At 42.8% G+C, this 27,999-nt stretch overlaps 1 protein-coding gene across 2 annotated transcripts; it reads left to right on the top strand.

Annotated features, from left to right (window-relative positions):
* Positions 1-1,595: 1,595 nt before the first annotated feature.
* Positions 1,596-27,991, top strand: TFRC (transferrin receptor). Of its 2 annotated transcripts, XM_041003120.1 has the most exons (19): positions 1,597-1,631; positions 6,926-6,984; positions 7,383-7,584; positions 8,019-8,223; positions 9,001-9,150; positions 9,359-9,461; positions 12,122-12,235; positions 12,910-13,008; positions 13,319-13,458; positions 15,741-15,898; positions 17,008-17,127; positions 18,568-18,653; positions 18,904-18,967; positions 20,172-20,239; positions 21,043-21,101; positions 21,310-21,391; positions 22,712-22,933; positions 23,797-23,937; positions 25,185-27,991. In XM_041003120.1, the coding sequence occupies exons 2-19, from the start codon at positions 6,949-6,951 to the stop codon at positions 25,425-25,427; spliced, it is 2,292 nt and encodes a 763-aa protein (XP_040859054.1). In that variant the 5' UTR covers positions 1,597-1,631; positions 6,926-6,948; the 3' UTR covers positions 25,428-27,991. The 2 variants fall into 2 exon arrangements, with proteins under 2 accessions (XP_040859055.1, XP_040859054.1); XM_041003121.1 differs by lacking the exon at positions 12,122-12,235 and having other exon boundaries at positions 1,596-1,631.
* The last annotated feature ends 8 nt before the right edge of the window (positions 27,992-27,999 follow it).

The raw sequence follows: 27,999 nt of genomic DNA, 5'->3' as shown, positions 1-27,999 counted from the left end.
TGTGATAAAAATAAATAAATCTTTGGGCCCGGCGCGGTGGCGCAGTGGCGCAGTGGTTAAGGTCCTTGCCTTGCACACCTGGGATCCCATATGGGCACCGGTTCTAATCCCGGTGGCCCTGCTTCCCATCCAGCTCCCTGCCTGTGGCCCGGGAAAGCAGCTGAGGACGGCCCAAAGCTTTGGGACCCTGCACCCGCGTGGGAGACTTGGAAAAGGCTCCTGGCTTCGGATTGGCTCAGTTCCAGGCTTTGAGGCTGCCTGGGGAGTGAATCATCAGACAGAAGATCTTCCTCTCTCTCTTCTCTGTATATCGGCCTTTCCAATAAAAATAAAATAAATCTTTAAAAAAAATAAAAATAAATAAATCTTTAAATAAAATCTTTTAGATCACCAGAAAGTGAAAGCAGAAGGGAACTTGGTCTTATTGTTTGAATTTAAGGTGTCGCCTCATTTGGCTCCTCAGGGAGGTCTGATTCTGTGCCTTCATCTTTCAAAGGGTGTATCTAGCACAGAGCATCATGCTCCTGCTTAATGACTTTTTTTTTTCAGGCCTAAATTGCTTTATTTTCCTTGTGCAGAAAACACAGCTGAGGCCTGGGTCCTTTGCACCAACATGTGGGTGTGAAATATTTCTCTTTGAGCAGAGAAAGATTTTAGGGAATGAGAAGCAAGCAAAGGAAGTGGGTAAATTCCAAGTCCTTGCCCTATTTGGGGAAGTAATTAGGAGAAAGTATAACCAGAGGCATGCAAACAGATTTGCATCTTAAAGCACCTCTCTTTAAACCTTCCTCTCTGATCCAGAAAATGCCTTATCTGCAACTACTTTTTGGTTGGGGCTTTCTCTCCTCTTATCTGCATCTCCACTCTCTGAATTACTGGCCAGAAGGGAAAGGTTAAAAAGTGACAGGAATCCGTTTTTAAGTTGTCCGTGCATTCCAGTAATCCTATAATGGCAACAATGGCAATGAATCTGAAAGCTAGTCTACAAGCCTGACAGCCTAATAAATATTACCATTTCAATATTACCTAATAAATATTTACCATTTCCCGTTGCTCAGGTTTTAGACAATGGGCTACGCATTGTGCCCGACCTGGTTTACAGGCAGTTAGTATTTCTAATGAACGGCTATTTGCATTTTGTTGTTAACTGCCTTTTTTCCCCTAAGGTATTTTTGGGGTTGTAGAAACATAGCATAGCATTCCAGTGGAACTGCTTCGGGGAGTCCACAGTAACACAGCTGACCTTGTCCTTGAGGGACTGTTAGGTCAGTCAAGGTTAGGCCCAGAACTCTCGGCGGCTGCGCCCGCGAAGAAGGACGCCGCGGCGGAAGCGGCCGCTCCAATCGGCCGCCTCCCTCCGTGCCACCTGCCGTTTTGGCGCCTTTTCTGGAGGCACTCGGTCCCCACCTCGCGCTCCCTCAGCGCAGGACACTCCGTCCGGGTGCGCACGCATCCCTCGCCCCCGGCGCTCTCCTTGCCGTAGGTAGAGATACGTGAGACGGAAGTGACGCAACTCCTGCCGAGAGGGCGGGTCCAGCGTATAAACCGCCCGTTTGGGTCGTGTGTACCTTCAGAGGGCGTCGGGATCGCCGGTGTTGGCCGCGCTGTCGGCGGACGGAGGAGGCGCCTGTGTGAGTGACGCGCCGCTTCCACAGCTCGGCGGGCTCGGAGCCGAGCCTTCCCCGGGGGTCGGCCCTCGCCCCGGTGCTGTCCAGCAGGCTTTGGGGAGCAGCGGGGAGGGAGGCCGGCGGGATGCAGCGGCGCCCCGCGTGCGGGAAGGCGGCTGGGGCGCCCGGGAGAGCGCGGGGCTGCAGGTGCAGTCGGGAAGCAGCGTCCCTCCCCGTTCGGGGATGAGGGGGAAGGCCAGTGGCTACTCCACGAGGTTCCGAGACCGAGATGATGTCCCTTAAGCGTCCTCGCGGCTCCCCGGAGCTCCATCTTGTCCTCACCCCCTCGCTCTCTCCCTTTGAACACCGCCAGACCTTCTGTCCGGGACGGGCCCCGCGTGGAGGGGTTCGCGAACGACCGCGGCCACGCAGGCCTGCTGCCCCGGGCGCACGTGGCTGCTCCAGGAAGTGGGCCCTGGGGTCCGTGGGTGACCTTGGACTCCTCACTAGACCCCGGTCTTGGCCTGCTGCCCTAGGGGACGGAGCTGTGCGGGATTGGGTTGCGAGTGTGTGTGTGTGTGTGTGTGTGTGTGTGTGTGCGCGCGCACACGTGTGGCGGTTGATCTCGGGGACAGCCTGCGCCCTGCGGTCCCGGGCGGCTGGAATTGCAGACTGAAGGCCGCAGGTGTTGTGGTTAGGGATCTGCTAGAGGCTGGAGGCGGCCTGGCCGCTGCGGCCTTGCGTATGTCCGCGCGCGCGTGTGTGTACGTGTTGGGAAGTGAAGGGGCGATGCAAGGGGCCTGCCCCGGGCCTATTGTGTGTGGCTGTGGCTGTTGGACAGCTCTCAAAGGTGGTGACGGGGAGGCTGGCTGAGGAAATAAGATTTGATGAAGATTGCTCTCCCTGGCCGCACTCCCCTTGCGGTGGGTCACCTTGAGTGCGTCTCCTATTCCGGGGACTTGCCAGCAGCTGCTGGGGGGTGTGTGTGTGTGTGTGTGTGTGTGTGTGTGTGTGTGTGTGTGTGTGTGTGTGTGTGTGTGTGTGTGTGTGTGTGTGTGTGTGTGTGTGTGTGTGTGTGTGTGTGTGTGTGTGTGTGTGTGTGTGTGTGTGTGTGTGTGTGTGTGTGTGTGTGTGTGTAGAGGATAGGAGCTGCTGGGGTGTGTGTGTGTGTGTGTGTGTGTGTGTGTGTGTAGAGGATTGAAGTAGGAAATAGTTGTCCTGTTACAGAAGTGTTTGGCTACTTGATACCCTTTATTCCAGACTAAGGTATGAGGCTGGAAATCCTAGCTGCTGATTCAGTCCTCCGGCTGGGGAGTTGAACCTCATCCACAGGGTGACATAGGAGCAAATTTCCAGAATTGACCCCCTCCTGAGAGAGCCTTGGGGCCCTGCTGGTTTTGTCTACAAAGTATGTCTCCCAAAGACAATTCCATTGTAAAAGAAGTTTCTTGGAGATCGATGTCACGCCCTTTATTGTTTCTTTGATGAGATGTCCTTGTCTGGCAAAGGTGGCAGTGCAGCTAAGGCTGGGTGGAGGAGCTGTGTGGGGAACACAGTCCTCTAGCCAGAGGCAGTTACTGACAGCGTGACTTTTTAAACCTTGAGCTGACCTCTATAAAATGAGTCTCTGAGCCTTCCACCTGGTCTCCAGTGGGGCGCTCAATACAGAGATTGCAGTGACTTGAAGTGATCCCCACCTTCCAACTGTGCAATACCTGTGTTCTGAAATTTCTTCCTCAGCCCTTTCCCTTTAGACACCTAAAGTTAGACTTGGGACTTGGCTGTCAGCAAGTTCTGGGTCAATACATGTTTGTGGGTATATTTTTTATATCACTTAGAATCTCCCATGTATCAAGGAATTCTCCAGTGTTGTTAATCTATTGTTCATTAATTGCCACATAGTTCAGTATTAACAGTAGAGGGAAATGGGAGAATGCTTCTTAGATAGATGGTTCTTGAGCTGCCCCTGGAAGACATGAGTAGGACTCAAAGAGCAGGAAGAATGTTAGTGGGTAAAAAAGGATTAAAGTCGTCTTGTTTAAAAAAAAAAAAAAGATAGTTACTGGGCTGAGAAGGCCTCCAAAACAGGTGGTGAGGGCATATTTGGTGCAGGCGTTAACACACCTGCACGTCGTCCGGAGGACAGGGTCCAGGCCCCTCCTTGCTCTGCTTCCAATCCCAGCTTTCTGCTAACGCACGTCCTGGGGGACCTGGCCGTTAAGGGCAGTTGGGCAGATGGAAGATCTCTGTTCTTTCTCTCCCTCTTTACTTTTCAAGTAAATAACACATCTAAAAGCAAACAGCAGCTTCATCTCATACGAGCTCTGTTTTCTAAACTGAAATAGGCTCCTCAGTAATAACAAGGAAATGGCTTGTTCTTAAGAAAAATGGGGCAGCATCTTAGGTGCATTATGCAAGTGCCTTGCTGAATAATCCCCCTTTGGCTATATGTATTATTTGCAGATCTCTGGTTTTGAGACACCCCAAAATAGTTAAAGATAATGCTGTATTGCCAGAAAGCATCAATGAGGTAGTTGAGGTTTTTTTTTTTTAAGATTTATTTATTTTTATTACAAAGTCAGATATACAGAGAAGAGGAGAGATAAAGAGAGGAAGATCTTCCATCTGATGATTCACTCCCCAAGAGAGCACAACGGCCCATGCTATGCCAACCCAAAGCCAGGAGCCAGGAACTTCTTCCAGGCCTCCCACACCGGTGCAGGGTCCCAAAGCCTTGGGCTGTCCTCAACTGCCTTCCCAGGCCACAAGCAGGGAGCTGGATGGGAAGTGGAGCTGCCAGGATTAGAACCCGGCGCCCATATGGGATCCCAGCGCGTTCAAGGCGAGGACTTTAACCACTATGCCATGCCGCCGGGCCTGAAGTAGTTGAGTTTTAAAGAAGCTGTTATTTTTGCTGTTAGTAGTGTTTCGGAATCTCCTCCTGTCTCATGAGGGGCTATGTATTGCTGGCTTAACCGTCACTATTAGTGTGACAAGTTGGGAATTTTGGATCACCAGAGATGGGTCACTAATGAGTGACTATCCCAGTGATGATAGCCCATCCAGAAGAATGTTTGGTCTTGTTGCATATGGTCTTTTAGCAATGCAATCTATTTAAATAGGAAGCTTTTTGACTGTCTGTTAAGGTCATTTTGGAAGAGTGACTTTGCTATAAAGGAGATTTGTGTAGGTCATAGTTTCTGCCTGCCTCCCCAATGATTTCTTTTATGCCATAATTTTTTAAAAAGGTTTATTTTTATGGACAGTCAGGCATGCAGAAAGGAGGAATGACAGAAAGATTTTCCATCTGCTGGTTCACTCCCAAGTGGCCACAACAGCCAGAGATTAGCCTATCTGAAGCCAGGAGCCAGGAGCTTCTTCCAGGTCTCCCATGCAGGTGCAGGGTCCCAAGGTTTTAGGCCGTCCTCTACTGTTTTCCCAGGCCACAAGCAGGGAGCTGGAAAGGAAGTAGAGCAGCCCGGATATAAACCGGCATCCATATAGGATTCCAGCGTATTCAAGGCCAGAACTTTAGCTACTAAGCTACTGTACCTGGCCCAGTTGTATGTTTTAATATCTATCAGTTTCTGCAGATCCTCAGTCTTGCTATAATTGATTACTTTTTTGCTAACTTATTTTAAAGGTAGAGAGGTCTTCCAGCTGCTAGTTCACACCCCAAATGCCTGTAACGGCCAGGACAAAGGGCTGGCCCAAACGAGGAACGAAAAGCCTATCACTCAGTTTAGGTCTGCCACACTGATGGCAGGGACCCACGTATTTGAGTCATTGCTTCATACCTCCCAGGAGGCACAGCAGCAAAGAGCTCAAGCAGAAAGGCCAGCACCAAATGCCTATTTATTTGAAACTAGAACACTTGAAAAAGGCTGGTTTAGATGAGGGCTAAACTGGCAAGCTGTTTTTTTCCCAGAAAAGGCTGATTAAAATTGCCTCAGGGTGGGGCCCTGTGGTTCTGGCCCTGCTGATTGGGTCTGTGCAGCGGTAATGATAAGCTTTTTCCACCAGCAGGGGCTAAAGATTGTGCCTGTGAGAATAGTTCTAATGCGTCTGGTGCTGGTCTTTAATGCTTGGTGATTTAAAAAAATTGGGGGGGGGTGGTTAATACAGGTTTTAGAAAGAATTTTTCAAATGCCAGCTTATATAGTATCTTACATTTCACAATTTTGATATCCCTTACAGCTTGCTTTGTGCTAAGTGGGAATTTAATGTGCTATTAGTTTTACTGATGTACTTGCAAATAGACACAATCTTTGTACAATGAATGTAATGAATGTTCAACTTGCAAATTTCATCATCATATCACCTTCAAGCATCTAGGTTTACACAAGCTAAATTAATTAGAGGGAGCAAGTATGTGGAGCATCCTCCACTGCTTTCCATGACAGATTGTTGAGCACCTGGGGTTTGAACTAGTGCTCGGATAAGGAATGCCAGCCCTGCAGGCAGCGGCTTAACCCACAAATCAGCCTGGTCACACACCTCCACCCATCCGCAGTGACAGAGTTTGTGTCAAGGTTTTAACAGCACCTTTTCTTGTTTGCAAGGTATATTTTGCTTTGATTAGTTTCCTTAGTTTCTAGAGATGAGAACATACTTTCTGTAATCCATTGAACATCAGCTAGGTAGTCAGTTCCTACTTTGACCAGTTATTTAACCTCTCATAATTGGCTGCTCCATCTGTAAAATTGCAGCATTCTGTGTGTGCTGTTTTTGTTCCAAAGATGTCAGATCTTCTAAGGCCTGTTCATTTAAGCGGAAGGATCTTACTGCTTTTCTTAGGCTCTGTTATCTTTGTAGCCATAAGCCATTTTAAATTCTGCGTGTGTGTGTGTGTGTGTGTGTGTGTGTGTGTGTGTGTGTGTGTGTGTGTTCAGGTCATTTACTGTCTTTTTTAATTTCTCCAGCCACTGAATTTGATTACTCAATTTTGCTTATTAAGGGAGGCATTCTAACCAGTTTTCTCTACATTTTGATTTTGAAATTTGAAACCTGCTAGAAAAATGAGAACAGTACATTGACTGTCATTTAGCTGGATTTACCAATAGCTGGTTGGCTGTTGTTGTTGCTTTGTCATATACTTTTTAAAAAGGAACCCTCTTAAAGTAAGCTGCAGGCATCATGGTCATTTATCTTTAAATACTTCAGCATCTTCCTCTCCTCCAGAACAATACCATTGCCGTGCTCCTAGACTCTATAGTAGCATTAAAAAGTGCCTTTAATAATTAATGTAACCTAGTAATGGAAGGCCCTAACCTGGTACATTGGTGTCTATCTCATTGACTTTCCTTTCCATTTACCAGGTTCCTCTGCGGGGCAGCTCAGCATGATGGATCAAGCCAGATCAGCATTTTCCAATTTGGTAAGCTTCTTTCTCTTTTATTTCTGCATCTACAAGAAAGTGAAGTACAGTAGCATGCATTTCACTTGGTCACCATGAAGTAGTACCTAAAGTGATCATCAAGTATTTCAACTGGTGATCTTGAGCATAACTGATGCCACAAAGAAGGGCTAGATTCGGTGCTGGAAGAGGTTAATTATGAGAAATTGAGCTTCAGGATGAAGGAGAATTCAGGGAGTTAGAAACGTGAGAGACAGATACGCAAGAGCTGAGCCCTGAGCTAGCCCCCTGACAGGACGAATGCTGGTTCAAAGGAAAACTTCTCTTACAAGAATAGTACATGACTAGACTTTATTGTAAATATAACTGTCCCTTTGTCTCCTTCATAATATGCTTCTTTTTCAAAAAAACCTTCCCAGTTCGGTGGAGAACCATTGTCATATACCCGGTTTAGTCTGGCCCGGCAAGTAGATGGCGATAACAGTCGTGTGGAGATGAAGTTGGCTATGGAAGAAGAGGAGAATCCTGACCCCAGCGTGAAAACCACCGTCACAAAACCGAAAAGGCGCACTGGGACACTGTGCTGTGCGGTCATCGCGCTACTCATTTTTTTCATAGTTGGTAAGAATGGCCATTCGAAACTTCAGTGTTCCTTAGAACAAGCTGAGGGTAGTCCATTATTATAGCTCTGCATCTGTGTATCTTGTGCCTTTTAAATGCCACTATTCTGGGCATTTAGTCTGGTGGGAAAGAGACAGATGATTCATTTCAATATAATGTGCACATGTACACATGAATATGGGATGTTTGTGACAGAGAAATTCAGCCTGAGGTTGGTTCAAAGGAAGCTTTTGGAATGAAAAGATACCTACCTACCTGTAGGGGATTAAATGGTTCCAATAGGCAAACCTAACAAGGATGATAACTTGCATACCACTTAGAATTTTATTAAAACTGGTATTTTTCAGGCTTAACAGAACTAGTACTGCCAACAGGGATAGATTATAAAATGATAATTGGCAGAGTTCGGCTCTGAAATGTCTTTTGATCCTTAGGGTTCATGATTGGCTACTTGGGCAATTGCAAACGCGCAGAACAGAAAGCTGAGTGTGGCAGCTCGACGGAAACAGAGGTGCTAGAGTCAGAAGATGCAGAGCCAGCCGAGGAGTTGCCAGTGATACCACCTCAGCTGTATTGGGAAGACCTTAAGACACTGTTGTCCAAGAAACTGGATAGCACGGAGTTCACCAACACCATCAGGTCAGCCTGAGCTGCGTCCCATTCTGCAGAACTGCCTCAGCAGACTCTGCGTGCTTCCTGGGAGCACTGGAACAAAACAAGGGTGATGGTCTGGGTGACGTTCAACGGCAAGCTGGTGGGTGTGTGAAGAATCGGAACTGTGCTAGTCTGGGCAAAAGTTAACAACTTCTGAGGACCTGGCAGGTCTTTGGTCCTTGCAGCTTGCTTGCTCTCATTTTTTTCATTTTCACCTCTTGTAAAGCCAGGACATCAGTAGCTTTCATCTAGACCATGTAGTAACTGCATATGTTTGCTTTTTTTTTTTTTTTTAAGATTTATAATTTTCCTTTAAAGTCAGAGTTGGAGCGCTTCTGTTCTATGGTTCATTCCTCAAATGGCCAAAAGGGCCAGAGCTGAGGCATCCGAAGCACAGTGCCAAGAGCTTCTGGGTCTCCCACACGGGTGCAGAGTCCCAAGGACTTGAGCCCTCTCTTGCTTTCTCAGTCCGTTAGCAGGGAGCTGGATCAGCAGTGGAACAGCCAAGCCGGTGTCCATATGAGACACCAGTGCCACAGTGGAAGATTAGCTTGCTCCTCTCCCCCCCCCCCCCCCCCCCGCTGCTACCTCCTTAAATTTTTAGTGTCTTCTTGAGACATACAGTTCACCGTTACCATTTTTGTTAGCTTACTGTAGCTTTCAAGACTCTCATACCTCTGCCTTGATGATTCTTGAATGAAAAACATTTTTTTTTCCCTTTTTAAAGTAAACTCTATTGGACACTTTTATTTTCCTTCCCAGGAAACTGAATGAAAATTCTTATATCCCTCGTGATGCTGGATCTCAGAATGATGAAAACCTTGCCTATTTTATTGAAAATCAGTTTCATGACTTTAAACTTAACAAAGTCTGGCGTGATGAACATTTTGTGAAGATTCAGGTCAAAGACAGGTATGTTGAAACATGGCATACTGACTCTAGTAGTAGCTGCTTTTAAGTTTGCTTTTTAAAAAAAGTGATACTTAAAAAGGCTAAGAATCATAGCTGTATTTCTTTAGACCAGGTAATGCAAGTCATGTGCTTAAATATATTAAAGCTACTAATTATTTTTCTTAGCAAGCCGTTAGCTTCATTTTAATTAAAAATCTTCTCTCAACAGTATGCAAAACTCAGTGACCCTCCAGAATAAGAACAATGAGGCACCCTACCTGGTGGAGAATCCTGTGGGTTATGTGGCATACAGTAAGGCTACCACAGTTACGGTAAGTAAGTGAGTCCCTTTGTCCTGCCTAATAATTCAAAGCTTAATATCTTCATGAGAATAGGAGTTCTAGTATAAGTTTACTTGTAAGATATACTGATCTGGAGGTTCACAGATCTGTGGTGACACAGTCATGATAGAATTCAGAATTCTTATTAAAGTCTGCACAGCCTTCAGTGGTCTTGCATTCGCTGCTCTGGCTCCTTAACTTCCTTGCTGCTCTTGAACACTCCCGCCCAAGCATGCTCCCATCTTTTTCCCTTACCTGATCCAGTCTTCCAGAGCATTGACATTGAAAATAATTTCCTTACTTGGATAACTTGTACTTTTGGGAAGGGCATTTTCTTGGTTATTTTGTTAAAAATGCCCTCTTGCCAATCACTTCCCCCTTATTCTATTTTTCTTCTTAATACTTATGGTACCTGATATTATTCATTCCATTTGTTTCCATAAGGCATTAGGAGTTAGGTGTATTTTATTGCCATTTCCCAGATCCTGGGAGAGTGCCTGATAAATGCTAAATGCATGAATGTACTAGAGTCTCCCTTGTGTGGAAGGATACGCATCATGGCTTAATATTTTAGGGCTTGATGTTGTGGCGTAGCCTGTTAAATTGCCACCCGCAGAAATGTGCCTGGGAAAGCACTGGGCTATTGCACTAATATGGGAGACCCAGAAGAAACTCCTGACCCCTGGCTTTAGCCTGGTCCAGCACAGGCCATTGAGGCCATTTGGAGTGTGAACCAATATATTGAAGACCTCTCTGTCTATCCCTTCCTCTGTAACTCTACCTTTCAAATACGTAAGATAAATCTTTTAAAAAATTCGTTTGTTTGAAAGGCAGAGTAATAACAGGAGGAAGAGACAGATCTACTGGTTCATCCCCAAATGGCTTCAGCATCCAGGGCTAGGCTTGGCCAAAGCCAGAAACTTGACTCCCTTGATTCACCCATGTGGGTGACAGGGCCCGGGCACTTAGGCCATCTTCTGCTGCTTTCCTAGGTGCATTAGCAGGGAGCTGAATGTAAAGTGGAACAGCTGAGACGCAAGTCAATACTCACATGGGATGTTGGTGTCGCAGATGTCTGCTTAGCATACTGCACACCAGAGTTCACATCAGCCAAATTTTTTTTAAAAAGATCTATTTATGTTTATTGGGTAGTCAGATATACAGAGAGGAGGAGAGACAGAGAAGATCATCTTCCATCCGATGGTTCACTCCCCAAGCGGCCACAATGGCTAGAGCTGAGCCAGTCTGAAGCCAGGAGCCAGGAGTTTCTACTTGGATCTCTCACGTGGGTGCAGGGTCCAAAGGCATTGGGCCAATCCTCCACTGCTTTCCCAGGCCACAAGCAAGGAGCTGGATGGGAAGTAGAGCTTCAGGGATTAGAACTGGCTACCATATGAGATCCTGGTGAGTGCAAGGCGAGGACTTTAACCACTACACTATTGTGCCAACCACTAAGCCAAATTCTGTAATACTTCATCTTTGTGGCTTTAGGCATATATGACCAAACTAATACAGAATTGGAAAATAGGCAGATTATTTTTGGCTTAAAAATGTTTTATGGCAGGGTATATCTGGTGGTCACCTTCTTTCATTTTTTAGATAGATTTATTTATTTAATTCATTGGAAAGTCAGATTTACAGAGAGATGTATCTTCCATCTTCTGGTTCACTCCCCAAGTGGCCAGCATGACCAGAGCGGAGCCCATCTGAAGCTAGGAGCTTCTTGCAGGTTGAAGAGTCCCAAGGCTTTGGGCTGTCCTCAACTGGATTTTGAGGATACAAGCAGGGAGCTGGATGAGAAGTGGGGCTTCTGGGATTAGAACTGGCACCCATATGGGATACCGGTGCATGCAAGGCAAGGATTTAGCACTAGACTATTGCACCAAGCCTAGGTGGTTACCTTCTGAGTCAGATCAAGCTTGACAGTTCTCTACCTTCCTGGTCATATGTTCCTTATCACTTTCCCTGGACTTTGGGTAGGTAGATGGCTCATTGAAGGATTTTATTCACCTGTAGGCTTTCCGTAATTAGATAATTTGATTGTTAACTTCAGTTTATAGCTGCTCATCTAAACCTGAGTTTAGTAACATTCTGATGACAGCTTGTATGAGAGTTCTTCAGAAAGTTTGTGGGAAAATGAAATTACAAGATAAATTTAGTTTGGTGCAAAAATTCTTGCCATCTGCATCATCTTTTCACAACATACATTATTCATGATGTTTTTATAGATCATCAATCAAGTATGATGCTTAATAGATTTATTAATTCGAGTTTTCAATTCAAACCATTGCTGGTATGTCCCAAGCCGTGTGAGACTTGGGTGTAGGGCTTGATGTAATTGGTTCTCCCTAGCAAAGCTTTACATGTACATCCTGCTACCCCTTTCTGCTGCCCAACACGGAAAAAGTGTGAAGTGTAAGATACCCTTTAGATTGAGATTTTGGCAGCATGGGTTAGCGAGTGCAAGGCAGCAGGAATCCTGACTGCATTCGAGATAGCTCTTGCACGTTCTCACTTTAGATGCCTCATACATCATCTTAAGACCTTGACCCTTTTTCCCTACTTGAGACTTTTGAGCTTTCCCTTCTCTGTTAGATTCTGTGTTTGTTCTTACACTGTAATGCTCATGGGATATAATGTCCTTGTTTTAGGGCAAGCTAATCCATGCTAATTTTGGCACCAAAGAAGACTTTGAGAATTTGAAGTCTCCTGTGAATGGATCCTTAGTGATTGTAAGAGCAGGGAAAATTACTTTTGCTGAAAAGGTAACTATTGACCATGAAAAAAATTGATATCCTACTATTAAGCAAAATGTTGTTTCTTGTTCATTTTCCTACATTCTGATAACTTATTAATAATAAAGTGCTGAACAATCAAGTAAGTTTTAACCACATAAAGTCATAGCATATTTCAAAACTGTGACCTTTCTATTTGAATTTTTTTTTTAAAGATTTATTGTTATTGAAAGCGCAGATTTACAGAGAGGAGATGCAGAGGAAGATCTTCCATCCACTGGTTCACTCCCCGAGTCGTTGTACCGGCCACTAGGCTGTTGTGCCAGGGGCTGACAGTTGTTTTTAAGTGAAAAGAATCAGTATTGCCTGGTGACACAGTGTGCATCATGTGTGTCATCTATTTTAGTATGCCAGCAGAGCTCAGTTGCAATTGCGTTTTACATAAAGGAAGACCAGAAGGCAAACTGCCAAGGGACTAGACTGGGACATATCCTAAGTCAGTAGTTCTGTTGGATAGGTTTTCATTTTTTTTCTAGACTCTTCGTAATTTAATGGAATGTTTCCCCTAAATACCATTTAACTATTGGAGAGTGTAAATTTGATTCTCTGTTATCATTAGGCTTTTATAATTAAATTTAATCAGTATGTTATTTGTGCAGTAAGATCTTAGTTTTCTGAGCTGTATGGGTGTTTTTTTCCCTTAGGTTGCAAATGCTGAACGCTTAAATGCAGTTGGTGTCTTGATATACATGGATCAGGCGAGATTTCCCATTGTGAAGGCAGACCTTCCACTCTTTGGACATGTAAGTTCTTACATCTTGAGAAAATGAGGGTTAGGGTTCTTTAAATAATTAATTGGAACTGTACCTTCCATATCAGGCGCTATTCTGGGAAAATTTTAGCATGAAGCAAGAAGATAGATTACTACTTAGAGATTTTATTATTTTTGTTTGAATTCCAAATTTGACATCTGTTGCCATATACAAAGGAGAGTCGCAGATATTTTAAAGTCATTCAGCCTTTGAGAACTTAAACTGCTAGGCTAAGCTTAGGCTGTAGCTTCAGTACCAAGTCTCAGTAAGTGCCTGATGGAGCTCCTTCTTGTCTTACCAGGCTCACCTGGGAACCGGTGACCCTTACACACCTGGCTTTCCTTCTTTCAACCACACTCAGTTTCCCCCGTCTCAGTCATCAGGATTGCCTAATATCCCAGTCCAAACGATTTCCAGAGAGGCTGCAGAGAAACTGTTTGGGTAAGTTCTTCTTTTGCAGTTTTGTCCTATAGAATGATATTTTATGAATAGTGAAGAATGATAGTTTTCTTTGATAATGTGGTCTTAACCATGGACATCAGATTTATAAATTCTCAAGCCCTCGCCTAGATTATCCAGTGTAGGATTCCTGACATAGTTCCTGCTTGAGTATTTTCTATGGTTATGCAATTTGCTGCCATTCCAGTATTAGGGAAAATCTGAGTTTATGTTGAAATTTCATTTCCTGGTAGGCTCATTAGCTCTGGACTTGTTTTCTTCTTAGCAGCACGATTTTCCTGTCTGCTGACTCAATATTTTTGGGATTTAGATGCTTTGTGATCGCGAATGCTTTTTCTGGATATCCTCCCTATGTGTTAGTATCTATCTTTTAGATTTATTTATTTTATTGGAATTCAGATTTACATACAGAAGAGACAGAGGGAAATATATTCCATCCACTGGTTCACTCCCCAAGTGGCTGCAGTGGCAGAAAGTAAGTGGATCTGAAGCTAGGATTCAGGAGCTTCTGGGTCTAGGTGCAGGAGCCCAAGGACTTGGGCCATCTTTTTATTGCTTTCCCAGGCACTTTTAGCATGGAGCTGGATCGGAAGTAGATGAGCTGGGACCCAAATGGGATGCCAGCACTGCAGGTAGATGCTTTACTTTACATCATGGTGCTGGCTCTTAGACTTTTAAGATTTTTAAATTGGAAGTCAGATATGCAGAGAGGAGGGGAGACAGAGGAAGATTTTCCATCCGTTGATTCACTCTGTAAGTCAGGAACCAGGAGCTTCTTCCAGGGTCTCTCTTGCAGGTACAGGGTCCCAAGGTCTTGGGCCATCCTCAACTGCTTTTCCAGGCCACAGGTAGGGAGTTGGATAGGAAACAGGGCCACCAGGATTAGAATTGGTGCCCATTTGGGATCCTGGAGTGTGCAAGACAAGGACATTAGCTGCTAGGCTACAGCAACAGGCCCCTCAGTTTAATGGTGTAGTCTTTCATAAAGAATCATAATTCTATCAGTCTCTTATTTAAGTGAACCCCAACATTGTTGGTACAGATAATGTCAGACAATCCAGCATCCCATTGTCTACACATGTCTAACAGTTTCATTGGGGATCCATCTTTCATCTGGAAGCAGGAATGCATGTTCCATTCTGCCCCCACATCTGTATATGATAGACCCCAGTACTCTAACACTATACATTTCCATAATGGAGAAGCCATGAAACGAGGTCAACAACTGGTATGAGTTAGAACAGCTACAACATCAACATCAACAAATTACAGCAACGTGAAGAAATGCGCCACTGAGTAACCAACACATGAGTGACAAAAAAGAAACACAAATGTCTCTTGGGGAAAAATGATGCCATGAGCCAATGATGAATTCAACAAGAAAAGAGACATTTGGAATAAACAAAACTGAAATAAAAAACATCAAGACACATGGGATGCTGCCCCTTCCCCCTCTCCCCCCCCAAAAAACAGTATGGATTGGGTTATTAAAGCTACTTTCCGTGATGGTTTCCTTATATTAGAGAGAACATATGGTATTTATTCTTTTATGATTGACTCATTTAACTGAGCATAATGGTGTCTAGTTGGGACCACCTAGTTGTAAATGGCATAATTCATTCTTCTTAATAGCTGAATAATATTCCATGGAGTAGATGTACCACAGTTTCTTTAACCACTCTTCTTTGGAAGCACATCTGGATTGTTTCCATGTCTTTGCTCTTGTAGATTGTGCTGCTGCAAATATAGGATTACGTATCCCCTTCTCATATGCAGATTTCATTTCTATTGGGTATATTCCTAAGAGCAGGATAGCTGGATCATATGGCAAACTTATTGGCAATTCTCTAAGCACTCTCCATATTGATTCCCACAGTGGTTGTATTAGCCCAAACTCCCACCAGCGGTGGAGGAGGGTGCCTTTCTCCCCACATCCACGTCAGCAGGTGGTGTTAATTCTGAATGAAGGCCAGTCTCACTGGAGCTAGGTGGTACTACATGGTTTTCATTTGGGATCCCGGAGTGGGCAAGGTAAAGACTTTAGCTGCTGGACATTGCTTGTAAAAGTAGGAAGTTAACAGGTTTTAGTTGACTGCCCACATATTGGAGGAAAACCCAAGTAAGTGGTTTATGGCTAGAAAACAAATTTTATATGTTCTTTTGTTCTGTTAGCCCAGAATTTCACTGCATACAGGGTAGGATGAATTTATCAACCTGAGAAAAGTAACAAGATGAAAACTCTAACGGTCTTTTCCTACTTGCAGAAATATGGAAGGAAACTGTCCTTCAGAGTGGCAAATAGATGCTTCCTGTAAGCTGCAGTTATCCCAGGATAAGACTGTGAAGCTCAGTGTCAACAATGTGCTGAAAGAGATTCGAATTCTCAACATCTTTGGAGTCATTAAAGGCTTTGAGGAACCAGGTGACACCTTTGGTTTGGCTTTGTTGTTCTGTTTTCTGTGACCAGGGGAGGAAAGGGGGCTGGCTTGTCTGTCCTCAAGTGACCTATTTTGGGAATCACTTTTATTGAGAGATATCAAAGCTCCAGAAAAATGGCTTAAAAACTGGTTGAGATGGTAAAATTATTTAAAGTTGTGAACTGGCAGGGAGTGAGGCTTATTTTCTATTTGTTTATTTGAAAGGGAGAGAGCGAATCTTCCATCCATTGGTTTACTTCCTAGGTGGTACAGAGCGGGACTAGGCCAGAGTTAGGAGCCAAGAACTGCACTAGAGTCTCCACACGGGTCCGAGTACTTGGGCCATTGTCACTACTTTCCCGGGCACAGTATCAGGGAGCTGCTTTGAAGCAGAACACACAGACTCGGACCAGCACTCTACTGTGGGAAGTTGGCATCACAAACAGTGGCTTAACTTCTGTGTTAAAACACCAGCCCCACAATATTTTTCCTAAGGAGACAGATAATAAACATTACATGTAATCATATCATTTGTAATCTGCTAAACATATCATTTGATTGAGCATTTAGTAAGGAAAGTAATGTAATGTAATTTTTAAAGGAGGGGTGGGTGTTTAGCCTAGCTGTTGATATGCTTGATATTTGAGTTCCAGCTCTGCTTCCGAGTTCTCCTTCCTGCTAAGGCGCACTCTGGGAGGCTGGGAGACAGCAGCTCAAGGAGCCGTGGATTGAAGAAGCCTGCGCTGAAATCCTGGCTTTCAGCTTGAGCTGGGGCCCTCTACCTCTGTAGGCATGTGGAGGAAGGATAGGAGCTCTCTTCAGATAGTTCTTGAAAAGAAAACAACAACAAAACCCAATTTTTTAAAAAAAGAATAGAGCATTATTTATTACTTATTAAGCAATTAAGTGAACACAAGGAATTAGTAAACTTCATTGGTAAGGAGGAAAAAAGTAGTAATGTTATCAAGGACAGGAAGAGATCTAAAGTCAGGCTCTTATCCTTAATGCATGTGTTAGAATTGTGCCCCTCTATTGGTGCCTATTCTAGATTTCAGTGTTAGAAAAAGGCTTCAAAGCTCATTATGCGGGTTACCTTTTCTGTTTTGTGTTTTAGATCGCTATATTGTAGTAGGGGCCCAAAGAGACTCCTGGGGACCAGGAGCAGCAAAGGCCAGTGTAGGAACGGCTCTCCTATTGGAACTGGCCCGGATATTCTCGGATATGGTCTTAAAAGGTAGAGTACGAATGTTGGTAGCTTTGAATACTTTACATGCTGCATATAGCTATATACTTTGCTCTGTTTTGCCTGTAGTCTGGCTGATTTGTGCTATATTTGTAACCTTCAGAACTTTGTTGAAGGCCTATTGTCTTTTTTTGGAGCCACCTTTACCTTCTAACAGCTGTCCAAAACCTATCTTGATGGCAGCAGGAATTCAATGTATGATGTAATATAACAACATTGAAAAAATATTATATTGATGCCTAATTCTTAGTTTAAAACATCCAGAATGATGTATTAGCTCGTAAACGATCAGAAAGCTGTGGAATACCTTTATACTCATGACCCAAGGCCTATCAGCAGTTAAAATTTTGTTCTGCTTACTTTTTTTTTTAAAGATTTATTCCCATCTTCATTACAAAGTTAGATATACAGAGAGGAGGAGAGACAGAGGAAGATCCTCTGTCCGATGATTCACTCCCCAAGTGAGTGCAATGGCCAGTTCTGTGCCAATCCAAAGCCAGGAGCCAGGAGCTCCTCCAGGCCTCCCACACAGGTGCAGGCTCCCAAGGCTTTGGGCCGTCCTTGACTGCTTTCCCAGGCCACAAGCAGGGAGCTGCATGGGAAGTGGAGCCACTGGGATTAGAACCGGTACCCACATGGGATCCCGGCATGTTCAAGGCGAGAATTTTAGCCATGAGGCCACTGTCCCGGGCCCCCATCCTGGTTCTCAAATGTTCATATCCTAGATAGGCAATTGAAGTGGGTGGGATGGAGCTGCCACAGATAAAAATTCAAGAATTTTTATTCTATTTCATGATTTTGCAATAATCCAGGATCCTTTTTAAGATTTATTATTACAAAGTCATACATAGAGAGAGGAGGAGAGACGGAGAGGAAGGTCTTCCGTCTGATAATTCACTGCCCAAGTGTGTGCAATGGCTGGAGCTGTGCTGATCAAAAGCTAGTAGCTCTTCTATGTCTCCCACATGAGTCCCCAAGGGTCCCCAAGGCCTTGGCCCATCCTCAACTGCTTTCCCAGGCCTCAAGGAGAGAGCTGGATGGGAAGCAGGGTCACCAGAATTAGAACTGGCACTTATATGGGATGCCGGTGCATTCAAGGTAAGGATTTCAGCTGCTAGGCTGCTGCACTGGGTCTAGTAATCTAGGATCTTAAATGACTTTTCTCTAAACGGAACTTTTTTTTTGCAAAGATGATATACATCTTACTGAGTGGCTTCAATTTGGAGCTGGAAGGGTTACTTCTGTTAAGTTCTTTACTGTTGCATACTTGAAATCCTGTTTGCAGATGAGCTCCTGTTAGGTTAGTTTTATTTATTCCTATTTATCTGTAAGTGTGCTATCTTGAATTAGAAGCTTTTGATTCATCTTATGTCAGCTGCCTGACTGTAATCTTTCCCAAATGTAAGGCTAATTTTTTCCCCATTCTTTCAGGTGGATTTAAACCCAGTAGAAGCATCATCTTTGCCAGCTGGAGTGCTGGAGACTTCGGAGCTGTTGGTGCCACGGAATGGCTAGAGGTATTATTTATAGGTCTGCCTTGCCTGGAATGGGCACCTGAGCTGGTCTGAAGCTAAAGCTGTTCTCCAGAATCCAGGCTCTTTTTTATTTGATTGTCCTGTTTTGTCTTCATATTCTTCGGCTCAATAGATTCTAGAGTTCAGAGTAAATCCCTAGTATCTATTGTAAGTGATAAATGTATTAATTAGCATGAATTAATTAACAAATAGTTAAAAGCACATTATAGTAGTGTTTTCCCTTCCCTTCTAGGGATACCTTGCGTCTTTGCATTTAAAGGCTTTCGCTTACATTAACCTGGATAAAGTTGTCCTTGGTAAGTATCATGTTTGCTAGCTAGTGATGGATTCATGTAGATGACTTAGAAAACAGCAGAGGGAGAGAGAGACAGGAGTGTGGTTTAGTGGTTGGATGCCTATGTCCTACTTGAGTTCAATTTCCAGCTCCAGCTTCTGATTTCGGCCTATTTGTAATACACACTGTGGAAGGCCATGATTGTGGCTCAGGTAGTTGGGATTCTGTCACCCACATGGAAGAGTTGGATTAATTTAACCATCCTCGGTGCTCTGCTTTGGCCCTGGGGCATTCCTGCCTGGGTGGCCCCCAGGTAGCATCAATATCACCTGGGCACTTTGAATAAGAATTTAGTCAATCTGGAGCATGAATCCAACCTACTGTTTTAACAAGCATTCCAGGTGAATGCTTGAAGATGCACTGAAGATTTAGAATGTCTGGGCTGGACCATGTTGTAGACCAGAAGAAACTGATTTTACATCCTGCTGGAACACAGCATCACTGAAAGTAATCAGAACTGAGAGTAGCAAAGTGATTACATTGAAGAAAAGGGAATTGGTTAGAAAAAAAACTTCATAATAGATTGGTCATTGCTTTCCCATACTGTAATTAGCAGATGACTGAAATACTTTAAAAGCAGTCAAGGTATTGATACCAGAAGAGATAGTACAGTGTGTCAGGGCAGGAGATACATGGGAAATTTTTAATTTTACTATGGACCTAAACTGCCTTTAAAAAATTAAATCCTTATTGCATTAAGCATTTGCAGTGTATGAACTATAGCATCACATGGGTACCTGTTTGAGTCCTGCCTGTTCCACTTCTGATTCAGTTCTCAGCTGGTGCAGCTGGGGAGGCAGCACAAGATGGCCCAAGTATTTGGTTCTGGTGCCACCCTTCCAGGCTTCTGGTTTCCAGCCTGACCCAGCTCTGGCCACCGTGGTCATTTGGGGAATGAACCAGCAATGGAAGATCTCTCATTCCTTCTATGTAATTTTACTTTTCAAATAAATATTTTAACAACTTAAACTATGCAAATTCAAGGAATGGGAGCCGCCGTTGAATCAGGTTGATCTAAGTTGCTGAAGAATTTGACTCCTGAATTTTAACTAATTGTGGCAGGCCATTGACATTAGGTAAAGTCATGCTGTTTAGATGTATAAATGTAATTTTGAAAACTGCTCAACTAGAAAAGTGGCAATGCCACTAAAATAATTTCTTTGCAGGCACCAGAAACTTCAAGGTTTCTGCCAGTCCACTGTTGTATACACTTATTGAGAAAACAATGCAAGATGTGAGTATATACCTAATAATAACGTATCACGTTACTGGAACCATGACCAGTAGCAAGAATTTGGAGTAAATTCTGTAGCAATATTACTTATGGCATACTTTGGGTTTTTTGGCTCCCTGGCTGTTGGACTATGTAAGGTGAAACAGTTGGTGTGTGATGGGATCTCATCTCAAAGAATAGATGGCATGTATTTGTTGGAACATCCAATAAAGTGCTGTGAGGCCTGAACTGTGTTAAAGGTCCCCCCAGGGTACTGTCTGTAAAGTCAGATTTTCAAGAAGGTTTTAATGGACTTGAATTATACCTAAAACTTAAATATGGCCTAGAAATATTCATTGCATAAAGACAGATTCGCGAGCTGCCACAGTTTGAAATGATAGAAGAACGTACGAAAAGAGGGTATCTGCCGAATGGAGCCGGACGCTGTATGTATATTAACACGTTATAAGTTGGAGAGCAATAAAGGTCAGATAGAAGAACTCTGTCTTGGTCTCGTGGGAAATTAGAATTTCTAGAGGGTCTCAAATGAGGCAGTAATATCCCTGGGCGTCGGGTTTGAAGTATAAAATGTGCTAAACACAAGGCAAACCATGAAGGATAGAACGGGAATGTTGATTGAGAAGGAAGACACTTTCCCTCTCCCTGAAAAAACCAACGGAGAAACTAAAGGGAATAACTTAAGTTTGAGAGTGTTTTGATTTTTCTGAAGTTTAAGAAGATATGATTAAAATTTGATGTTTTATAGATGTTTATAGGGAAAATGCTAGATTAATTTTAATGTGAAATTTATTTTTTGCCTTCAGGTGAAGCATCCACTTACTGGACAGTATCTTTATCAGGATAGCAACTGGATCAGCAAAGTGTAAGTTGAGAAAAATGAATGAACAAGCCAGTAGACCAGTAGCATGTTTGAAAGTAGAGATTTAAATGAACCTGGCTGTGGGTTTACTTTTACCTTGTGAGATTCAATTTTAAATGTATTTGGGGTAGAGTATTTTTGTTTTTGTTTTTTGTTTTTTGTCTTTTTGTCTCTTAAACTTTCTGAAGACAATTTTCACTTTTCCTTGCAGTGAGAAATTTTCTTTGGATGATGCTGCTTTCCCTTTCCTTGCTTATTCTGGAATCCCATCGGTTTCTTTCTGGTTTTGTGAGGTAAGTGAAGTATCATCTGTTAGAGCTTCTTATATTTACTTTCTCATTGAGTTTATTAACAATCTGTGTTATAAAGTCTTGTTTATCTCAGCCTAATTCACATTTGAGTTTATTGCTAAAATTTCGTCATTGAAGTACGAGTTTTAGTAAGGCTTTTTTTTGAGTGACAGCCAGGGACTCTGTTGGACAACATAGGCATAGAATGTTTCCATCAGGCAGTCAGATTGGACAGTGCTGCTCTAGATGTTCTTGAAAAGGCAGTGCTTGAAGTTTGTCCAGAGATGATTTTGGTCTCTTAGCCAAGGCCCTGGGCAGAAGTGCAAACCCCAAGCATGTTAGGTTGCCATGAGTTCTAACTCAACAGGTTTAGAGCAAAGGGACTGGATTTATTACAACCCAGTCAGGAGGGACTACAGACCAGGCAGAATAACCAGAATGCTGAAGGCTTCTGTATGGAAATGCTGGAGTTGGAAAGCTAGCTCTGAGGGTAAAGAGAGCCTTCATTTTCCCTGAGACTGTGGAAGCTCCTGACTCTAGCTTTGCCAATTCAGTAGAAGCTAGGTCTCTACTGGGCTTTTCCCTCCCAGTATTTTTAGCGGTGACCAAGTGGAAAAAGTCTGAAATGAGGGAAAAGTGGAAAATCTAGAGTTAGCATAGCTAAGAAATCTCTTAGCCTGAACAATAGCAGGATGACTGTTGTGGAGCTCTGGTTATGATGACTTTTCAGTACACTGAGAATGAAGTATCAGGTCTTATGGCTGAAGAATTTATGGATGATTTCTCTTTGATCTTTTGAAGTCATGTTTTTTGTAAGTTTCAAATGTGGCTTGAGCTGCTGGAAGCTAGCAGTGCTGAGTAAGGTGCAGTAGTAAAGGTGCTTGAGGTGAAAACCAGAGGCATCGGTGAGGTTATCGCCAAGGACACTGGTTAGAGGGAACATTTGAAAAAGGAGGTGAGGTTGCCTAGAAAAGTCTATGATTTAGGATTGTATGAATAGAAAGAAGGTAATTTTGCCTCATTAGTCACACTCTATACTGAAAATACATTTGTGCACACTTTTCTTTCCGCATTAACATGGATCAGACTTCCTAAAGGCATACATACAACCTCAAGGGATTTGACCATACATCTGTTCAGGTGTATGAAATGGAATAGAATTCTGTGGAGCCTAGAAGAAACAGACATTTTAGGGATAAAATAAGTCAGATTCACAGGAAGTAGCAAAAGTGATTTTTTCAAACAGAAGAGGCACTTGGGTTGGGAACGGGTGAGCTAAGGGAGCTTGAATGGGCAGCTTCAGTGTGAGCCGTTGCCTTGCAGGACACAGATTATCCTTTCCTGGGTACCACCATGGATACCTACGATATACTGATTGGGAAGGTCCCTCAGCTGGACAAGATGGTTCGCACAGCAGCAGAGGTAGCCGGTCACTTCATTATTAAACTCACCCACGACATTGAGTTGAACCTAGATTATGAGATGTACAACAACAAAATCCTCTCATTTCTGAGGGAACTGAACCAATACAGAGCGGATATCAAGGTAAGCACTGACCAAAATAGGGTTCTTATTGTACAAGTATCAAACTGTTTAATGTTTTGCTGTTCCTTGGGGAGGGATAGAATTGGTAGCCAAGGTACGTTTTAAAAGTAAGCTAAGGTATGATTTTGCTTAGAATCCATAACCCATTTGGAAAAAAGTTGAAGGCTGTGGAAGTTTTTCTGGGTAGAACACAGCAAAGATTTCAGAATCCAGAGTTGTGTTTTCTGTGATTCATGTATTCCAGGCGACCCATAAACAGCTAGAAGCTAGAGAACTCCACAATTGAATTTGGGCTGTGCCTTTTGGACCTGACATGGTTGGAAAAAGAACATACATAGCTAATAATTAGTCTTAATGTTGACCCTGTGTGTCTGGTATTCAAACATTAATGTTAGTGAGTAATTTCTACTTGGTTCTATGGCACTAGCATCTTTGTTACAGGTGCCTTAATTGAAGTAAATTGTTGACAATCACATCTCATTGTCTCTCTGAAAGTAATTGTAACTGTTCAAAAATTATAAAAAAAATACTGGATTCTGAATTCCATTTAACCAAGATGCTTAATGTTTTCCATCATAGAGAAATTAAGCCAGAAACAATATAGCACTTTTACAAAGTAGACTATGTTCAGTAAATTTCTTGTTGAGAATGTTCTAAAGTTAATTATGCTGGGCTTTACGAGGAGAGCATGCCACAGCCTGTGGAGCTCGGAGTATGTTGTACTAGGTGCTTGACTCCCTATGTCTTGAGCTTTCCCGAGCTGCTTCCTTTGATCAGAAGCTTCTCATCTGCCACACCTAAATTAGAAATCAAATGTATTAGAAATACAGCATCTAACGGTGAATCTTGAACTCCTGTCGCAGGAGCTGGGCCTGAGCTTCCAGTGGCTGTATTCTGCTCGTGGAGACTTTTTCCGTGCTACTACTAGGCTAACGACGGATTTCAAAAATGCAGAAAAAACCAACAGATTTACCATCAGGGAAATCAATGACCGTATCATGAAAGTAAGTTAAAATCTTCTCAATTTTTTTTTAAAGATTTGGTTTATTTTTATTAGAAAGTCAGATATACAGAGATGAGGAGAGGCAGAAAGAGGTTCCATTGATGGTTCACTCCCCAAGCGGCCACAACAGCCTGAGCTGCGCTGATCCAAACACAGGAACCAGGCGTTTCCTCTGGGTCTCCCACGTGGGTGCAGGGTTCCCAAGGCTTTGGGCTGTCCTCGACTGCTTTCCCAGGCCACAAGCAGGGAGCTGGATGGGAAGTGGGGCTGCTGGGATTAGAACCAATGCAAAAATGGGATCCTGGCGCGTTCAAGGTAAGGACTTGAGCTGTTAGGCTACTGCGCTGGGCCTGGCTATCAAAAATATTAAAATTTTTAAATAGTTATTTATTTGAAAAGCAGAGTTGCACTCCTTAAATGGCTGCAGCAGCCTGGATTGGACCAGACTGAAACCAGGAGTTTCTTCTGTGTCTTCCACACGGGTGTAGGGGCTCAAGTCCTTGGACCATCTTCTGTTCCTTTCCTATATTCACTATCAGAAAGCTAGATTGGAACTGGAGTAGTGAGGACTTGGAGTGGCAGCCCTGCTGGTGGTACAGATGGCAGCTTAATATACTACTACTGCAAGAGCCCCTCCACCATAATTTTCTTTTCTCTGGTCTAGATTAGGCTTTCTTTAAGCCTTAATTACTTTAATCCAGTCTACATGAAAAAAAGACTTGTCAATTTTTTATATATATGAGGGAGTTTCAAAAAGCTGCTGAGAGGGCCTGCACAGCACTCTGGTTAAATCTTCACCTTGGAACTGCCTGGATTTCATATGGGTGCCGGTTTGTATCCTGTCTGCTTGTGGCCAGGGAGAGCAGCAGAGGATGGCCTAAGCAACCATGTAGGAGACCCAGAAGCAGCTCCTGTTGCAGCCACTTAGGGATTGAACCAGTGGATGGAAGATCTTTGTTTCTCCTCTGTAAATCTGGTTTCACAGTAAAAATAATTAATCTTTTAATTCTGTTTTCCATGAACTGTTTAAAGCATCTTGTATATACCCACTAAAGCCCTGGAAATCTCAATATTTAACAGTTTCATTGGGGAGTCCATCTTTTATTCAGGAGTAGAGATGCATACTGCAATGTATTTTCTTGATGTGCTAGTTTCCACTTTATAGCATTTGAAGTAAGTGTGACAGCGATTTTTCTCACCAGACAGAACAACACTGGATGAGCTGTGATATGTATTCTCTTTTCCTAGGTGGAATATCACTTCCTGTCACCCTATGTGTCTCCAAGGGACTCTCCTTTCCGACATATCTTCTATGGCTCTGGCTCTCACACCCTGTCGGCTCTGCTGGAGAACCTGAGCCTGCGTCATCAAAATAACGGTGCTTTTAATGAAACACTGTTGAGAAACCAGTTGGGTCTAGCTACTTGGACCATTCAGGGAGCTGCAAATGCCCTCTCTGGCGACATCTGGGACATTGACAATGAGTTTTAAATGTGATACTCGTAATTTACGTTAGGAACAGCAGGGTAATCTGGTGAGCTAAATTTTTAGTAGGGCTACAAAACTTAATGTTAAAAATCCACCCGAGTATCTTTACTACTAGATGTCTTTAGGCAGCAACTTTTTTAATACAGGGTAGGTACCTGCACTTCAAGTTAAACTGAATAACCACTTAAAAATGTCCTCGATAGAAGATTTTCTCCGATTATCTATAGAATTTTAAGTGCTTTATAATGGTCACTGCCTCTTTCCTGTTGCAGTTACAGAAATGTCAGAACCAGTTACAAAAACTATTGCTCTAAATCCTAAGGACATGAGCTGGTATCTTTTGAGGTAGGAGCTGAAGTGACTGCATGAGATGATCCTCTGTTGTAGGATCATATTCCCCCGCGAGATATATGTCTTTCCATAAGGATTAGCTGGTTTCCACATCCCTGTATGAAACAGTTAACTTTCAGAAGAGTCGGGACTTGTTTTCTTGCAGGGAGATCTGAAGTGGAGGTGCCTGAGCTGGATAAAATGAGGTTCAACTGTTCATTGCAGGAGTGAGGCCTTCATGTGTTCACCTCAATATTATTTATGACAAAGGAGACCAGAAGCCAAAGACTTAATGGGTTTTCTTTTCCTCCGTCCCCTGCTCCCGTGAGTCTGTTTGGTTATTTGTTATTTTTGTTTTTTTGTTTTTTTTTTTTTTCTTCCAAAGTATTTTGAAAGAGAACCAGTTTTAGGTGTTCCGACTCAGTTTGTCAGACTTTAAAGAACACACTGCCAGATTTTGGCCAAAGTGTCTATATTTTGGGAAAGCTTTCTATCATTTTGGCACTGAGATATTTATTGTTTATTTATCAGTGACAGAGTTCACTATAAATGGTGTTTTTTTTATAGAAGATAATTATCGGAAGCAGTGCCTTCCATAATTATGACAGTTATACTGTCGTTTTTTTTGAATAAAAGCAGCATCTGCTAATAAAACCCAATAGATACTGGAAGTTTTGCATTTATGAACAACACTAGAGGGTTTTAGAAAACAGCCTCAAGCTTCCCCCCTGCCAAAATAAATAAATAAATAAATAAAGCTAAGGATTGGAAAATAATTAGGGATAGCCAGTCAAGGTAGACTTGTATTTAGCTGACCAGCTAAACACGATAGTTCTCCTAAATGTCATAAACTATGACCGGGTTCTAAACATATGTCACCTGAAGGCTGTGGGCAGTACTCATACCCATGACTTAACAGCTCAACTTCTCCAGGCTTGCAAAATTTCCAGTACCTTTGTCAGAATCCTAACTCACATTATCGGGGGCAGTGTCTTCCATAATGTATAAAGAACAAGGTAGTTTTTGCCTACCACAGTGTCTATATCGGAGACAGTGATCTCCATATGTTACACTAAGGGTGTACGTGATTATCGGGAACAGTGTTTCCCATAATTTTCTTCATGCAATGACGTCTTCAAAGCTTGAAGATCGTTAGTATCTAACATGTATTCCCAACCCCCTGTAATTGTCTTTTAGTTGTAGTAGTCATTAAGCATTTGGTGGGTGAATTCACTTGCTATAAAATTATTACTTTTTTTTAAACTTGATGTGGGTGTTGTCCTGTTTGTGGCTTCTCCTAAGTCTTCTGTTTAGCAGGATAGTAGCATACATTTATAATGTTTGCTGTTGACAAATGAATTTAACTTTGTCCCAGTATTTGCATGTTAACTCCTGTAGACCTAGTTCAGACAAGTTTAAATCCAGAATTGACCTTTTGGCTTAAACTGGGAGCAACTTCTGCAGGAGATGTGGTGGAGGAAGTAAAGGTTACAGGAGGCAAAGCTGATAAAGGGGTCTTTGTTCATGTCTACCTACCTACCTACCTATTGATATGTTGAGTGGAAATTAGGTGTAGACATGAAAGTAAGTTGGAGGCAATGTGAGCAAAGACCAGCCATCACCATAAACCTAGAATCCTTGGAATCACTTAGGGGTTTAGTGGCACTGACCTTAACCTAAGCTACAATAGACTTAGGTTATTGAGAACCTCAATGAATCATTTTTTTAATTGTCACAATGTTTTATCAGTAAATAAATAAAATAGCCATAGCTGGGGTTCCAGGTTTGGACATCATCTATCCATGCTTGAAGGTAAGCTCATTGACTTCATGAAGTTATGTGAACACAGGGCCTATATTTGACAGAAGTAAATCTTCCAAAAACCTTCTGTGTGCTTAGACCTATTTCCAGTCAAGTAAACCAGTGACAAGAGACTGTTTTTTAAGGAACTATATATATATATCTGACTAGTGACAACTTGTAGTCAGTTTTTCTTCTGGTTAAAGATAACTTTGCATTTTAAAGATAAAGGCCAAGTTGAGTGAGTTTCATCATGATTCACTGTTCTAGAACTTGCATGACATTTTACTGTGTTTATTTGAATGTTCTTCAAATGTTAGACTTGCCATCCTACTGTTGAGCTGTATCTTTGTGAACAAGTGATATGCCCTTATACAAACCAGTATGCAACAACTTGGAGACTCCTTATCTGATTTAATAAAATGCTAGAACACTGAGCTGTCAT

Source organism: Ochotona curzoniae, unplaced genomic scaffold (genome assembly GCF_017591425.1).
Source record: "Ochotona curzoniae isolate NIBS_2020 unplaced genomic scaffold, NIBS_Ocur_1.0 scaffold_2587, whole genome shotgun sequence".
Taxonomy (NCBI): domain Eukaryota; kingdom Metazoa; phylum Chordata; class Mammalia; order Lagomorpha; family Ochotonidae; genus Ochotona; species Ochotona curzoniae.
This window is presented reverse-complemented; position numbering and strand designations above follow the sequence as displayed.

What these genes read in the sequence shown, in the direction of transcription:
- TFRC (XM_041003120.1), top strand. Translation starts at nt 6,949, where the DNA reads ATGATGGATCAAGCCAGATCAGCATTTTCCAATTTG. An exon ending in GATCAGCATTTTCCAATTTG is followed by an intron (nt 6,985 to 7,382) that starts GTAAGCTTCTTT and finishes AAACCTTCCCAG; the next exon opens with TTCGGTGGAGAACCATTGTC. An exon ending in GTAAGGCTACCACAGTTACG is followed by an intron (nt 9,462 to 12,121) that starts GTAAGTAAGTGA and finishes TCCTTGTTTTAG; the next exon opens with GGCAAGCTAATCCATGCTAA.